This window comes from Macadamia integrifolia, chromosome 13 (genome assembly GCF_013358625.1).
Source record: "Macadamia integrifolia cultivar HAES 741 chromosome 13, SCU_Mint_v3, whole genome shotgun sequence".
NCBI lineage: Eukaryota > Viridiplantae > Streptophyta > Magnoliopsida > Proteales > Proteaceae > Macadamia > Macadamia integrifolia.
In genome coordinates this window covers 11,540,959-11,558,067 of record NC_056569.1, presented here as the reverse complement: position 1 = coordinate 11,558,067, position 17,109 = coordinate 11,540,959, and the positions used below count along the sequence as shown (strand labels likewise).

The following is a 17,109-nucleotide window of genomic DNA, read 5'->3' as shown; positions in this document are numbered from 1 at the left end:
GGGGGGTGGGGGAGTGGTGGGAGAGGGAGAAAGAGCCCATAAGAAAATAAAGGAAAAGAAATGAACTAGCGTTTTAGATAATTTAAGATTGTTGTGAATTATGATGCTGGAGACCTGATTTTAAGCCTCCATGATTACAGTAAACAACCAACAACTGACTCCACTTGTTCACCCAAGAAGAAGTAAACAAATATTAAAAATTAAAGTAAAAAAGAAAGATATTTTTTTGCAGTAAGGCAAGTTGCAATTGACTGCAAAGGGAACTTGTGCCAAGAATCATCAACAGGAAAAAAAAAAGTATACTGAGGCTCATATGAGATCTGAAAATTTTACAAAGCATAATAAACAAAAGCATGCACTACGGTACACAGTCAAAAGGAGTACAGGAAACACCTCTGGATGCCACTGGAAGCCAGTCACAGGATAGTTCCGTGCTTGAACAGTTGACACGTAGACCTGGCATAAATAATGCACCAACAATGAGAATCCATCTTTAAGCATTAATAATTCAATATGAAAATATACTAGAGTGATCAATACAAAAAGGGAAAACAATCAGCAGTTCATTTCATTACCTTACCATCTTCATCTGCGCTGGTTGTCAAGATTTTGAAAAAACTGGATAGAGAAGGATTCTTTTGAAGCTTTTCAGGTGATACACCATACTGTCACGTTCAGATGGATTCAATGTTACTCTTTGAGAGAAAAGTGCAAGCTCTCTTGAAATAAGGACAGAAAATAATCTGAAACCCTGAGATTGAAATTATAATGCAACCCAAGGGTCTGAAACCTGATTAGGTGGTTATGGTCCCTCCAAAGTGAATAAAATTCAAAATAAAGTGATCAGTGGAAATTTCGTAAATATTCAGAACAGCTCAGGACCACTTCAGGAATGGTAAACAAGAACAGGACTAAATAGGAAAGTAATTTTCAGGGAAAGGACATTTCTGGAATTTAAAACAAGGTTTGGTCCAGGTTTTTCTTAGCTGGGGTTTCCAGACTAAGAAAAGCCGGTCCAACCATGGAAGTGCAACTGCATCAAATCTCCCTCTCTTCAAAGAACTCGACTCCACAGAGTTAGGTCACGATCACAAAATGCTTGTAGTGACAGATATGTCCGCTCTCCTTGTATCATCTTGATGGTGTTCTGATAATGCATTATCATAGAAGACATCAGTATTATGCTACTACGGTCCCCAAGAAAATGTCACAATGTGCTAAAGGGCTAACTAGGTAAAGCACCTGGTAGGGAAGCGGCCCAAACTGTAGATGAACTTGTACAACTACAACAGCCTCTTCTCTACCATTAGGCCCAAAACCTCACACACAACTTTCTTGATAAACTCCTTCCGCAAGAGAGAAGTGCCGAAGTAGATTTGTTGAGATGAGGTTGGCTCGCATTCTTGTGTCGACAACTGCATGGACAGCTGTAGATGAACTCATACAACTACAGCGACCTCTTCTCTAGCATTAGGCCCAAAACCTTGCACAGAAAACTTTCTTGAAAAACTGCTTCCGCAGGAGATCAAGTGCTCAAACTGGTTGGCTTGCACTCCTGTGTTGACAGCTGTATGGACTGCTGTAGAATCCTCATCATGCAGTAAAGTATCCTTTATTCCTAAAAAGGGCAGCTTTCTCTACTAGTCCACTAGATAAGAGAGTAAGACTATCTGAGTTACCTTTAACTTGGACATTAAGACCATAATCGAGGTCACCCTAGGAAGACGGCTATTTGATCAAAAGTTTCTTGGGGCTTGCTTAAAAATAAGAAAGAGGGATCTCATGTATATACCATGGAATAAGGTTTGATCCTATTCATGGGGATTCCGTAAATATCCCATTCCAAAGATAGAAAGCTCAAAACAATTGGGACTATTTTGGAGATTGGATGCAGTCACTAATTCATGATCTGGCATGTACAGTCCCATCCCACTGTCGGATTTTGATTTATTTGATTTTTACTATTCTGCCATATTGTGTTTTGACTTAGATATTTGTGTTTCTGTCCTGTGGGCATTATATTCTATCAACCTCACCTTATCTACCCTAGAACACATCAGCCTCTATCCTCTCCTTAACAACCAAGTAATGATAATTATTTAATGAAATAAAATACTCATATTAAACTAATGAAATAAATCCTGAATTCCTACATCCAACCCATTATTTAAGCCCATTAAAGTGTATATATATATCCAACGTTAATGTTTAAAAAAAAAAAAAAATACATGGAGGAAATTTTCACGTGAAATATCCTTTGCAAGGAAACTTTTATGACAAAACATACAGGGCCTATATAGAAATACATGTTCTCCCATAGTCTCATTATCTGACAAGAATTGCCACAACCAATCTATATATGTCTAAAGCAGTTACATAAAGTGATTTCGAACTTACTTGATGGTTTTGCATGACAATACAATCTGTAGTCAACTTTTTAAGTAAATCTGGAGGAAATCTGCACAACCAGAATTTCATATTAAATTGCATGGGAAGCTAACAGAATACAATTTGAATAACCAGTCCCACTACAGATATAATGTTTAAAATTAGCATCCATGAGTATAGTGAGTGTAATATTAAAAATTTTGACTTGTTATATCATAGTGAAGCTGCACACATCACAACATTTTGAAGCAGATCCATGGTTAGCTGTGACAAGGTCAGTGGGAAAATTCGGGATCCTATCCAGGTTATGGAACCAACAAAGACAGAACTTACCATTTCTTATTGTATGTCCCTCAAGTGTTATCAGAGCACTGCTGAAATGATCACCAAGGCATTTATGGACAGAGGCCAACTCATGCATGACTAGAGTACACCAGCAAGTCAGACACTCAGGTGCTACTAATCAAGTCAATCAGTGCAACCAGTCAATTACTATTAGGTGTTATCATTGTGTAACATTTTATTTCCTTTTAAATCTTGGGCATAAAGCCAAAACATGGCTACTAGGGGTCACACCAGGAGGAGCCATAGTGGCAGGCTTCAGGGGTGGCACTAGCCTAATCAAAGGTCTATGAGGACAAGCCAACCCAAGCCCAACCTAACCCCATATTTGAGATTTTCCCCACCCCAAGCCCACAGCCAGCTCAGCTTTCTATTGGGTCAGACGTGGGTGATTTCTTGAGCTTAAGTTTGTTTAAGTTTTTCTATTTTTTTTTCCATTAATTCAGTTAGGTTTTCTGAAGTGGGACCCCTTTTTACTATAGTGAGAAACTCAGAATTCAATGCCTCTTGCTTAGGGTCAGTGATGCAGAATCCGACTCAAGCACCATTGCAGGAAGAGTACCAGGCCAGAATTATAGCCTGCGGATCCAGTTTGGCCAGTTTTCTGGTCCTTTTCTGGCCTGCGGTTTTGAGTTTCCAGTTCTCCTTATAACCAGAATCATGGAGCTTGTTTAGGACTTTTTTTTCTCTTCTTTTATTTATTATTAAGTTTTTTAATCAGGCTGGGATAAGCATAAATTTCAGTCCTGTTTCTAAGTCTCTTTTCTTTTCTTTAGCAGAGTCGTAGTAGCATCAGGACTCCATCATAGCCTGCGATTGGAGGAGTTTTTCGGTCTTTATTTTTGTTTCGATTTCCTTTCCTGTCCAGGAAATTATTAGGCTTCCTTTGTGGAGTCTTAATTGGTTTTACCCAATCTATATACGTATGTGAGGTGATAGGCCCTATTCCACGATTTGATGAATTAAGAGAATCGTGGGCAGGGAAGGCCTAAGCCAACAAGGAAAAGCCAACCCAGGGGGGGCTAAAAAACAAAAAAACAAAGCCTAACCATCCCAGGCCAACAAAGGGGGGGGGAGGGGGGAAGCCATACAGCCGTCAAGAGGATTGGATGAGGTCAACCTGTAGGTTCCAAGAAGAAATGATGAGGGATTCCAGACCTTCAATCAGATGGATTCCTGATCGGTATTTTCTCTCCTATCTGCTCCTCCATTGATTTTCAAGTCAGTCTCTGAACGTTTCCCAAACCTGCAGCTACTATTCTTCTACTTTCTTAGCTCTGTTCTAGTTCGCTAAATACTATTTAGTTGGCTAAGATTCTAATATATTATTTTTCAGTTTAATATTCTGACTTCTTGTTTCTAGTAGTTTCAATTATGTTTCAAAACATGAATTTTATAATCTATTTTCTAATCCTGGTTCTACCTAACTTCTTCATTTCTGGTTTTCTAAATCTAATTTCTACAATTCTGGTTGCAAGGTCGGTTTACTGATAAATCCATTAGCAGTTCAACATTGATTTCTGATTTCAAACCCTAAAACCTGTCCATCAATTCTACTAATTTTTCAGGGTGAAAGTCCTAGTTCCAGTAGGATTCTTCAGTATCTAAACATCTAATCATTGGATTTTAATCAAACTTTACTGCACTATTCTCCTTGTTAAACAGACCAGTCGACCAGGGTTTCCTTCATATCAGACTTGTCTTTGTTATAAGTAATTAAACCTCCAATTCTGAATTGTTCCTAATCCCTGAGATTCTGGAATCTTTGCTCTGGTAGTCCCCGTTTCTGGTGTTTCTGGTGTTTCATTCACTTTTCAATGGCTCCCTTAATGTATGTGCCAGGAAGTGTATGAAGAAGTGGGCTACTCCCCGAAAATGCCTGACAGTAGTTCGTTTGTCATTGGGGCATGAGGTATTCTGAACTCTAACTTCCTTAGGTGACTAAACCCATTAGTCAGTGAACATAAAGTGCCTCTCTCCCTTCCTTTTGCCTCATCTCCTCTTTTGAGTCAATTCCATCCATGAAAGGTGCGACAACCCCAACAAACTAAAGCAGCACCCGATTCTATTCTGGAAATCCTATATCACTGTGTCCATAGACATGTAATGAGATGAGACTCCATGCTCTCACCCATTTATTGTCATAATGGAAACTAGACTCCACAGGCTCTTTTAGGAATGCATGCATCTTGCGGCATTCAAAAACCAAGATCCAAAAGCCTGTCATGTCTGTTCCCAAAGAACGAACACCAACAAAAGATACTTATTCTTGGCTTTATCTCAATCCACCCAATGGATAGAATTATTTCATCTATTCTATCATCCTTATATATTAAGATAACATAGTTGACCTAAAGATAGAAAACAAAATGTCGGACTAACAGTATTCAAATTCAAACATGTTGATAAGTATTTAAATAGTTGATGTACTACTGCAATATAGACAAGGCCAAAAATTGGTACCCAAATAAAAGAAATAAACATAGGAAAATATAGTCACACTGCAAGAAATAGGACATATCTTGGAAAGCTTATACCTTTGAAACACCGTGCCTTCAATTTTTATGTTTTGCGTGAATTGAAGAGTTGATGGCTGATTTTGTGCATTAAACCTTTCAAGAAAATTAACATCCTAACAGCACAGCAAAAAGAAAATTTTGTTCAGAAGAAAATCATTAGAACTATCTGTTAACCAAAGATTTGGAGAAGTCCTAAAATCTTTAAAACAACCCCAAGGGTCCAAGGAGATTAGTCTTCTCAACCTAAACAAAGTAACTTTAATATTAACACAATATAAACTATCATCAAAAAGTGGATGGTTGCATTTTAATAGACCTAGTAACTATAATTTCAAATTTACACTTTCTAAGATAAAAAGCTCAAACCCACTAAAGGATTAAAATGGGAAAGAGAAACCCATTGGAGTACAACCCAACACATACCCAGCAATGCTTGGGCTTTAGAGTTGTAGCTCAGGTTGAACTTGGGCTGACATTGAGTCCCCAGCATGGCCAACCTGCCCAAGTCTCAACTCTTATTTGAAGATAAAGAAACAGTTAAATAGAATGTATACACTTTAGTGCGTGTAGTGGAGATAATAACTTCACTTACAGCCCCATACATTAGAACAGAAATTCCACTAACCCAATAAGTGTTAAGAAAGCATAAGCTTATCCTATTTCCTCATTATATGCATGTATTAGTAGGAAAATATTTCTACTAATGCAAGAGTCAAGTTTCTCTTGACAGCCACATGTGGCAGGTAAATGAGAACCTATCTCTACCATGTGGCAGATTTGACGGGGCTGAAATTTTGTGGACAACTAGACCCTAAGGTCCCCAGCTCACATATCAAGTTTCAGCTCAAAAGAAGTTAACCATGTGGCAAAATAAAGTATTGTACACGATTGCTTGGATAACTGAGGGATGAATGGACATACACGACAGAATTAAGGATTGAATTTGGGCTAGAATTTTAAACGTGGTCAATCCAAACCATTTCCTAGTTATCTAATTTCAGAATGGCTGCATCACCCTTGACCCTTCCATGTGGCACAATTAGGTATGACCATCCACCTATTTTTGTAGACATGCTCAAGAGAAACCTTTGACTTAATAATAACTCCAATTCGGGCAATGCACAACCCCTATAGTATGGATCCAGAAGATATCCCCTTGCATCTGAACAGCAATTTACAATGGATATATAGAAAAATAGTTGTAACCAAATAAGTTGGTCAGATCAAAATCTAACATTTGACTGTTAGTTTCAACGAAAATATGGTCTACCATATTCACAAACGGTCACATTCCAATTTATGCACAAAAAAGCAGTCCATATAATTGACAAACAAGATTAGAGGGTTTGCAAAAAAAAAAAAAGGGACATCTTTGTTTGTTGTGGCAGATGAGTCAATTTGGGGGGGGGGGGGGTGGAGAGAGAATCTCCGAATATTTGTATCTGAAACCCAAGTTTAGTAGTTTCTGATGAGTGGTGAGCTAAAATATGAACTGGGAGTCAGTGTAACTGGAGGAAAACAGAAAAAATATTATATTATTCACACTCCCTGAACTAAACTAAATTCTGAAGACCCTATAATGTCAACCTCAGCACTCTACAATTTTAAGCTAGTATTGATTCAATGTTTACATGTTCCACATAGCATTCTTCATCTTAAACTGATAAAACTTCACAAGAATAAAAACCCCGTTGTATTGAGTAGTAAAAAGCTGCAAGGTATTGCCAAAATGGAGCCAAACAAATCTAAGCAGGATAGATTACCTTGCTGATGATCATGTTTAGAAGTTCAAATCCTAAGCAAGTTGCGACCAAAGGAAAATGGTCTCCCAAGTCATTCTTCTCTAAAATTTTCTGCAAAAGAAGAAAACAAAAATGTACCTTTTGTTCAGGAAGGATAGTAACTGGTAAGATAATATTCACATGCATTTTTCTATGCACATGAAATTTCTCCCACTTTGTAACAGAGCAACCACATTTCAGGAAGTCATAAAATTTCAATTTTGCTGGAGGATTGATTTTATTTTCTTTCACTGGGTTGATGGTATAAGCACCAATTATTAAAGCAGTCATTCAACACCTTAACTTCCTTTTTTTTTTTTTTTTTTTTTTTTGGGGGGGGGGGGGGGGTGGGTGTTAGGAATTTTTGGATCTTTTCTTTGACCAGTTTAGAAAGCTCTTAAGTGTATGATAAGATGTAAGCACTTCAATCCACAATGTGCTTTAGCCCTTAACCCCTTTTCTGCCTGCATCAGTAGCTAAAACCATTGCGTGTCAAGACAAAAAGAAATTTTAAGTAGCAATACAAATAGCTGAACATGCAGGGCATTGGTGCAAGGTTTCAACAATTGGTGATCCTAATCCATATTTTCCATCCTGGATATGGATTGATGGAACTGATCCAATAATCAATATATTCTCAGCAAATCCAATGGAAAGATCACATTCACATGGTTATTTTTTCCTTCTTTTTTTATATTTTTTTTAGTGAAATTTAGCATGGTGAATTGGCTGATCTGGAATAATGAAGTTCATTAAATTTCTAGTATGAGTACCTCAAAAATTTCCTGTACAATCTCATAGTACAAACCACTTTTGGCCCATCCTCCAGTAAAGAGCACTCCATTGACCAGATTGAGCTTCTGCAATAACATGGGGATGTCTATATAAAAACCATACAATTTGCCTAAAATAAAAAAGACGTTATTCAGCTAAAGAATCTTAACGAGAAAATAGTCAATGGAAAAACAAGAGAGAAAAGCAGCCTGTGATCTGCAGAAGCTAAAGAACCAATGATCTACTCTACATGGACAATAAAATTATTATTTTCTTCTGGACGTTTACACATAGCCACTAGTAGCTAAAAAAACCGGACTTCTTTTGCTTAAGCATTAAAGGAAAATATAACAATTACTATATGTCATCACAATACTAACTGAACTACAGAAAACTGCTTCCCTGCTCACACTCCTAGAGACTATCATAATAAGTAAAGCAGCAACTAATGATTTAATAGTTCCCTGATTCCTTCTTCCAATGGAATGCCAAGCCAGCAACAATTTAAAAGTTTAGAAGCGTCGGAAGAACGAGATACCACTTTCCAGTAGGACACGGACACAGTACACCAAGATCTCCACAGTTCCTTTACTCAAGATAGCAACATAATTACTGACTTTCAAGAAATTACACTTTTAATGACATGTTTATGAACTCAAAATTCCCTTCAGACACGGCCAAACCTGTTCTTGAATCAAAGTATTTTAAGATTTCAGAACATTTCAGTAGATTAGGAGAGTGAAAATATACTAACTTCGAAGAGGACTTCCCGTGGTTCATTATAGATGAGAGGAATAACACGAGCACCAGCAGATTCTACAAACTTCACATACGAAGCAGCAATATACGAAGCATTTGAATCATTATTAAGCCTTCCAGAAGCGCCATCACCAGGATGGCTCAAAATTCCGATCACCGGCCTAAAATACAGTGTCGGATCAGGCGACGAACAGCTAAAAGAGCGCGAGGAATCAAGTCTAGACCGTCCAGGGAGAAGAATTGTCTGAGCCTTGGCACAATTCAGCTCTTTCGAGAAAGAAATCAGAAGAGGAATCCATAAACAATTCAATATCTCTGCATAACGTGAAGAGTATAAAGAAGATGATGTCGAAGTAGATGCAGAATCGTTGTCTTTAGGCATTTCACAGCGATTATCTGCGCAATCGGAGGTAGAGTTACATAAAAGTCGAGAGTGCAAATCCATTTTCTGAAAGCAGAATATCTCAAGTGTGAGCAAGTAAATTACTACTGCAATTAGGGTTAGAGAGAGAGAGAGAGAGCGCGGGAATCGGAGAAGACCAGAGATGATCAGCGAAAGCTAATTCCCCTTCTGGATTTTGCAAAACCACAAAGAAAGGTCAGAATTCAGATCAGAGTTCGGCACTGAACCAAATGAGATTATGAGAGTGAAATGCCTTATGTTGTTTCAGTAAGCATTTATTCCAGCGTCGATATAGGCGTTAATGCATTATAGAATTGGAGTGGCCAACAATTTGACACGTGGTATAACATCTTGAGATTAGTGGAGTATTAATCTATGATTACTATACTTTAAGAGTGGAATTCCAGCAACATATAGAGATTAGAGAGTGGCTAGCACATGGAATACATGGATAAAAACAAGGGAAATTTAACGCGCCACCCCCTGGAGATTGTCACAATTATAAGATCACCCTCTCTTTTTCTTCAAATTATACTCAGATTCCTACTCTTAAGTATCAAATTAAAATGGCCGTTGTACCTTTATTATTAAAAAACTCATGTTTTAACCGTTATACCCTTTTTATTTTATTATTATTTTTTTAATCCAAACCAAACTTAGGCATTCAGCAGATAAAAACACACATTTTTTAATCCAAACCTCTCTCTCTCCCTCTCTCTCTCTCTCTCTCTCTCTCTCTCTCAATAGTCCCATCTTCTGAAAGTCGGAGATAGTGTGCATTTATCACTGCATTACTCCATTGCATCTTGCCGGATCTCCTCTTCACTATTTTTCTGGCAATCGGTTGTCTCTCTATCATGTACGTCGGTCCAACTCTGATCCAACAATGGCATCAATTTGAATCAACAAAACCCCTATATATCTTGATCTGAATCCACCAAAATCAGCTTCAGTCTCGATCGATTGCAATTCCAATCATTTGATTTTCCTCACCCCTGGCTCCGTTTGTTTCGCAGATAAACAAGGATGAATAGAAATTTATTGACCAGAAGAAAGCGAATAAAGATGCCAAAGAAATCATCTAACAAACTTTATTGTTATGAATTGGAGAAAAAAATATATTCAAAGTTGCTATAGATTTCAACATGCAGAAATAAAGGGATCGAGTTAGGAGAAATTACCTTCAGAAGAGTTAGTGACTTTCGGAAACAAACCTCAAACCGATCGTCCACCACAATCCCTTGTGAATCCTTCTAATTCCTTCCGATCCTCTCTCCAAGAAAACCCCTATGGATTAGCATAGGGTTGCTTCTTCTCTGCAAAAATCCTCATTCTCACTCTCTTTTTTCCAATAAGGAAATCCCTTCGGCATATTCTTCTCCTAAAACCTCTCTCCACTTTCACCAATCTCAGATTTAGAGATTCTGAAATCCTCTCTCGGTCTTCCCACCTTTCCTTTCAATTTTCTCTCTGAAATCACTCTCTGTCCCTCCCAATTGTGTCGAAACTCGTTCTGATGACGCTAAAACACTGCCCTAAAACAGAGAGATGAGGATACACCCGACAAATGATCACTATATTACGGTTGGCAAAGGGATTGTTCAACCAATTATCAATAACGAAGAAATGAAATGCAACAGTCGTTACGATCAATCCGAGATGGAAGAGAAACAGAGAAGGATAAAAAAAATCCGATCGCCAATGTCAGCGTTGCCACTACCACTGTGATATCCGGCGATCGTTCAGGAGACAGGTACAATAACTATCCATTTGGGGTGGGACTTATTACATAGGCATTTTAGGTACTTCACATTTAGTAAGGGAATTTTGGTATTTAATAAAATATAGTTGTTGACATCAGCAAATAAGGTATATTTCTTAATAGTGACTGACTGTAGGGGGTCTGAGTATAATTTGGTGAAACATAGGGGGTGGTCTTATAATTGTGGCATTCTCCAGGGGTTTGGCACGATAAATTTTCCTAAAAACAATTGTCCTAATAAGCCAATGATTGAAAATATAGTACATAAATAAATGAAAATTTATATATAAGGATATGTATGCCGCCGATATCAAGTATGCTAGCGAATAGCACCAATAGGATCACATGATGGAGTATCATTCAAGAGGGATATGAGGATCATTTCAGAAAAAATGAAGAGAGAAATAGACACAATGGGTGATAGCATACTTGATATCGATGCCACACCCAACCTTTTCCCATTTATGTATATATATATATATATATAAGAATGAAAAATTTTAGGTACATATAATAAAATAATGAGAGAAGGTTTGGCATCCTGCTTAGTTTTTCCATTTTTGAAACTAAAGGCTCAACCAATGTGGGGGTTGGGTTGAGAAGGGTATTGGGGTCTGAGTAAATAATAAGAAAGGGTTCTCTGACCAAGTTGTAAGAAAACAACCATTTGTTGAATTGATTGATGGCTTGCCAGTTGAGTACAAGCTCCCAAAAGGTCACGCATTCGACTATCTTATCTTCGCATTGTGACTTAAGACACCCCTCCTCCATTCTCTTACTCAACATTTTTTTCTTGTAATTGTAATTAGGAGAGAGTTCTCTCAAACCTGCATCTATGAGGTATAATAGAAAACGATAACATAGATGCAATTTGTCAGTGAATCGCATCACAATATCATATGTTAGACTAGTTCTAGATTTCCTTTATCTACATTATTTTGAGTTTGAAGCAGTTTTTATTTTAGTAAGTCTCTATTGTTAAGGTCTCAATAATGTATATGAGTTACAATCTCTTTCCTATTCCAATAAATAATATATTATATTATAACAAAATAAAACAGGGAAATACATCAACATTTCATTTTATATTTAACCCTCGTTTGTTTTTTGGAAAAACCACATTAATAAAATATTTTAGGCAAAATCAATATGAGTATTCTTGAAATCTAATATAGTTTTACTTGGTTTTCGCTTCGAAGCAAAGGATCTTAAATAATAAATAAAAAATTAAATCTTAAGGAAGCAACAATTGATTCAATAGAAAAATGGACTTTTATGCTATATATATATATATATATATGTAAGTAAATGAAAATTCGTAAAGATAAATTTAATAAAGACACATTATAAAATGTCAGCGGAATACATTGTTAGAAGGAAAATATGTCATCCACATGATCCAGGATCATGTGCGTCTACCTAATTTTGCCACATGGCAAAATGATACAACAATTCATCTTTCATAATGTTGGGTAAATCATGGTCAAGATTAATCACATGTCAAATTTCAATCATATATCACCTTTCTCACCTTGACATGCACCCTTCCCTCCTCTATGTCTTGGTGTGCACATTCTTGAAGGCCTTGGGCATGATTCAAGAATCAAATTGAAATCTGCTGGCCGATTGGTCTAATTCTCTAAACCCTCTTTCGAACCAGCCAGGAATGCACGACTTATAAAATAATTTTTAGTAAAAAAAATAAAAATAACAAACTTATCTTGTAGTAATGTTTACAAGACTTTTGAATAAAAAAAAAATCCAAAATTCAAATATTTGCAAAACGCTTTGCTTGTTCTTCAATCATATAGTTTTCCACATGCCTCTTCAGATATAGTAAAACCTAGGTTTCCTAATCTGATTCAGAGTGTGACTCTATTACAATCCTAGAAGAACTCAACCCCATAAATCAGCTTACAAGGTGAGGGGACCAAGACCATATCAACCCACATCAATTCCCATAGGAAACCGATGTGGGATCAGCCCCCATAAGCTGATATGAGATTGTAACTTATCACCACGCTTCCAAACCTAATGTCCACGGCGGCCCACTCTGGATCAGGTAGTCATTTCCTAACGGCTCACTCTGGCACCAGGTCGCCCCTTCCGCACACGGGATGGGCCGAGGATCGATTGCTCTAATACCAGATGATGTGTGCAGGGATTCCGTAGAGAGAAAATAGGAAAATTAAAATAAGAGAAGGATCTAGATAAAAGAAATTAATAAAATATAAAAAAATGATAGAGTTAGCTTTACAGACGAAGTCATGACGTCCCGGCCTATTGGGCGGTAGCCGACCTCTTCTCAAGATAAGATCGAGAGATAATTTAGGATTTCATTCGTTGCCCTACTTTTGTTGCTCCTTCCTCTTAAATAGGATAGAATAACCGTTACAAAGAATTACAACCTCTTACTCCACTAACACCACTTCTCTAATAACACCTATTATAACCAATAACTCACACATAATTGAAAATTCCTAAACAACTAAAACCTATCTCAAAATTAACTGTTCCAGCTTATTTGTGCACGTAACAGACCCATCACCAACAACTTATAACAATGCCATTTACCTCAATCATGTTGCGACGACCATGTTCTTTACCTCCCAGACACCATTCCATCTCCCAAAGGACGCATATATATTGGATAATTGACCATAACCAGTACTATCTTGGGGATTCAACTCTAAAAGCTTTATTGGAACATGCTTGGCCAATTAAACATTTTCATGTATTCTCCTAGAAGCACTCAATAAGACACTCCCAAACTGGAGGAGCTTCCTTAAGCAGCATTATTTTTATAAGCTTCTCAGCCTCTTCTAACAGTCCAGCCCGACTAATCAATTCAATTATACAGCTATAGTGTTCAATGGATGGTTCAAAACCTGTTTGAACAGCTTCAGTAACCCTGTCTTTCGTTGATAAGAATTAATACACTCTTTATAAGGTTCCTCCTCTGAATGAAATTCAATGAGGTCCATAGAGACCATGAACACAAACCATGAGACCAAAACTGAAAGGTCCTCATCCATCAAACCTGCTTCGCGTATCCTCCTCATTGCCATGTATGCTTAATCCAGATAATATTAAATTCCATGTAAGATTATACTTTCTCAAAGTATTACTGAATACATCTAGTGCCTTCTCAATATTCTCACTCTTGGAATACATTATACATGTCCACAAGAGCCACGAACCCATCAATCTTAATTCCATTTTCATCGATGAACAAATGGATCCATACACCTTGGGTCAGAGCTCCCACATTTGAACATTTCTAAGACATTCACAAGTGTGTAATTATCTAGTTTCACCATTGCATTTAGCAGATCATCAAAGAGTACAAGTACTTTACAAAAGCAACTCACATATGCATAACCTATAAGCAGTGTATTCCAAGAAAGAACATCTCTTATTTATGGCATCATATCAAAAAGACTTCTTGTTCCTTGAATCAATCCAAGTCTCACCTACCTTGAGATCATGAAATTCCATGACTCCACTCTCTTTCAGGCATTTCGTCGAACAAGCCACGATCTTTCTCTGTCAAACCTTGACCCACAGAAGCAAGTATTATAGCATTCATGAAATTGCATTCCTTTCAAGCAATCTCCAGACGTAGGAGTTTGGATTACGGATCAGAGTGATTACAAAGTGGGCGTAGGAGGAAGAAGATTTTTGGATCAGTGGGGTTAGTGGTTAGTAGCAGCGAAGGCAGTAACCCAAACCGGTGATGATCACCCGGCGGGGATTACAGGGCAAGCCCAACCGAACCGTTCTCAGCCTGGGCTGATTGGCCGTTTAGCCCCAGCACTGAAATTGGCACCAATCAGCCTGACCACTGTCTGCCCCTGGAAATCTGGAGGCCCACCCAGCCCATCCCACCTTGACCTTACTACAATTCCAGGTTACTTGTCCCCAAGAAATTTAATAAAAGAAAGACTCTTTTTGTAATCACAATGGTGAATTAGGAAGTTGTAATTTTACATTTTTGTCTTTTTAAAATAATATTTTTTTTTTCTCATAGTGAGAGTAAATTTTGTCATCTAACATAAATATTGTATTAAATAACTTTTGACTTCGTGAAAACATCTTTTTTTCTTTTTTCTTTTTTCTTTTTTCATGAGTGTGAAAACATTTAGTTACCCTTATATTGAATAATACATTAAATAATTTTTAGAAATAAGACCAATGGAAAATGTTTCAACTTTCAATTTCTAGTTCACCACTTTGGCAATAACAAATTGCATCCTTAATATGAAAACAAAAAAAACGACATAACCAATCCTAAAGCTTGGTTAAGCTGGCCTACTTATACTTGTACCACCTAACCAAAAAGAAGTATTCTGACAAGGGTGTTTTGGTCTCTACAAAGATTGGGATAAAACAATATTAAAGATAAAAGAAGTTACAAAATAATCGAGGAAATGGTTTTGGAGTCAATATTAAGTGGACCCAAAAAGTCAAGTTTAAGTTATTTGGTCTGGAGGGATATTTGGTTAGATGTGAAGTGAAATAAAATTAAAGGCAAAGGCTAGGCAAACTGCCAATGTGCCTATGTGTCAGCAGTATGCTAGCATATGTCATTCTCTCTCCTCTCATTTTAGAAAGACTCCCTTATCTATCAATGTTGAACCTTATGATTGGTGTATGCTGTTAGCTTACCAAACTTGGTGACATGCCCAACCCTACCCTGAAATTAAATGAAATATTTTGCAACCATTAGTAAGAATAGTGGTGTTGCCAACACAACAACACAATGAATGGCAAAAAGAAAAACTCACGCTTTTAGTATTGGGTGTTTTTTATTTCACTATCAAAAAGAAAAACACAATGAATGGCAATCAAACTTGACTCACTTTTTATTCAAAATCACTTGAAAATTTTTCAATGGGTTAGTTGTACAAATGTTCTTAATAATGATTACAAAACTTTTTATTTTATTTTTGTTTATATTTTACATCATTTTAACATCAAACAAATGACCCTTGCAATGTGTGAATATCCGCATATACTACAAAGTAAATCAAAGTATGGAAGATGTGTTGTGAGGAGGAATTAACACGCCACAACAATGGTAATGTGGATAATATAATCGTCCATATGAAGCCCAGATGGATCAAGTAGGAGAGAGAATGTCAGTATTGGCCCCATTGTTCATTATATGAGAAGGCTTATACTAGAATCTACACTCATCCATTTCTTTTTCCCTTAAATTTTTCAGTGTTCTAAAATTACTAGTAGAAAGCTACTGAAATCACAAGCACATCCATCCCACCCCTAAAAAGAAATGGGTGCAGCAATAATAAGATGTCAAGATGCTAATATGCATCAAACAAGCAAGTGGAGCCCTAGACAAATTTTGAACACTGAAACTTTCGCATGCTACATAACTTAATGCACCATCAAATGCAACCACTTAACTCAAAAGGGAAAGACAAAGTCAAATTAACAAATGATTAATGACCCCACCAACCATTCCCCCAAAAGAAAAACATAACCCAAAAGAAAGCAAGTCAATCAAGTTCCTTTTCTTTCCTTTTTTTTTTTTCCTTTCTCTCTCATAGGAAGTGAAAAGAAAAGAGAAGGACCAGTGACGCCAGTCAATGGACCTGTTAAGCAGAACATCCTGTGCTAACAAATGAGCAACTATAGTTGACGGATTACAGATCTAGGAACCCACATAAAATACAAAAGGAAACTGTAAAGGAAGTCTGCAAGCTTCAGGTTGATACTTAGTGTAGCCTGTCTCCAAATGATATTATAATGAAGATCATACACATAAATGATACAAACATGTCTAACTATCAATGAAGTCCTCCACAACAGCTGGGTATGTCTTGTTTCTGTTTCTGTTAGGTTCAGGTGAAGCAAAAGCAGCAAACACATCCATTGGTATCAAATGCATTTCTATAACCCAAAGATAATCCCCAATATTTATGCTGTTATGCGTCGTATCGGAATAACATAACACAGAAAAAACTTAAGCAGAATGAGGTAAAACATCAGAAAATATCGCGTGTCCCTCTCAAAGGCTGAAACATATTATTTTGAAGCAAGTATTGTGGATATAAGCCGTGGCGAATGAAACGTTTCCCTTAATTGATTGATATTAATGTAGGAGTGTATTTGGATATAGAATGTTTTCTGCTATACCCAGGTCAACCTTTGGGGCCTCTTTGGGACTTTGGTCTGCAGATAAAGCTGAAGTGAGTTTTGCCAGCTCCCACTTTTAGCACCCTTTAAGGCTTTCACATCACCATGCAAACGAAAAGAAAAACTGGGTCAAATGCAAGTAACCATTACAAACTGTGGGTTAATTGTTTTTCTTTTTAGTTGATTTTTTATCCTTAACTGGTTTAAAAACAATCTGTTACA

General features: G+C 37.0%; 1 protein-coding gene across 3 annotated transcripts in view; it reads right to left on the bottom strand.

Moving 5' to 3' along the window:
- The window catches only part of LOC122058769 (gamma-glutamyl hydrolase 2-like), a 23,169-nt gene extending 13,943 nt beyond the window's left edge, over positions 1-9,226 (bottom strand). Inside the window, exons 1-8 of one of the 3 annotated variants that reach the window (XM_042621441.1) lie at positions 9,104-9,226; positions 8,559-8,959; positions 7,804-7,890; positions 7,013-7,102; positions 5,268-5,362; positions 2,398-2,458; positions 576-665; positions 394-456 (exon numbers count right to left, since the gene is read on the bottom strand). In XM_042621441.1, the coding sequence (XP_042477375.1) occupies positions 394-456; positions 576-665; positions 2,398-2,458; positions 5,268-5,362; positions 7,013-7,102; positions 7,804-7,890; positions 8,559-8,945 (873 nt within the window). In that variant the 5' untranslated portion in view covers positions 8,946-8,959; positions 9,104-9,226. Of the gene's footprint in view, positions 1-393; positions 457-575; positions 666-2,397; positions 2,459-5,267; positions 5,363-7,012; positions 7,103-7,803; positions 7,891-8,558 lie in introns of all 3 variants that reach the window. The other 2 variants (XM_042621440.1, XM_042621439.1) reach the window with 2 other exon arrangements.
- Positions 9,227-17,109: the final 7,883 nt, after the last annotated feature.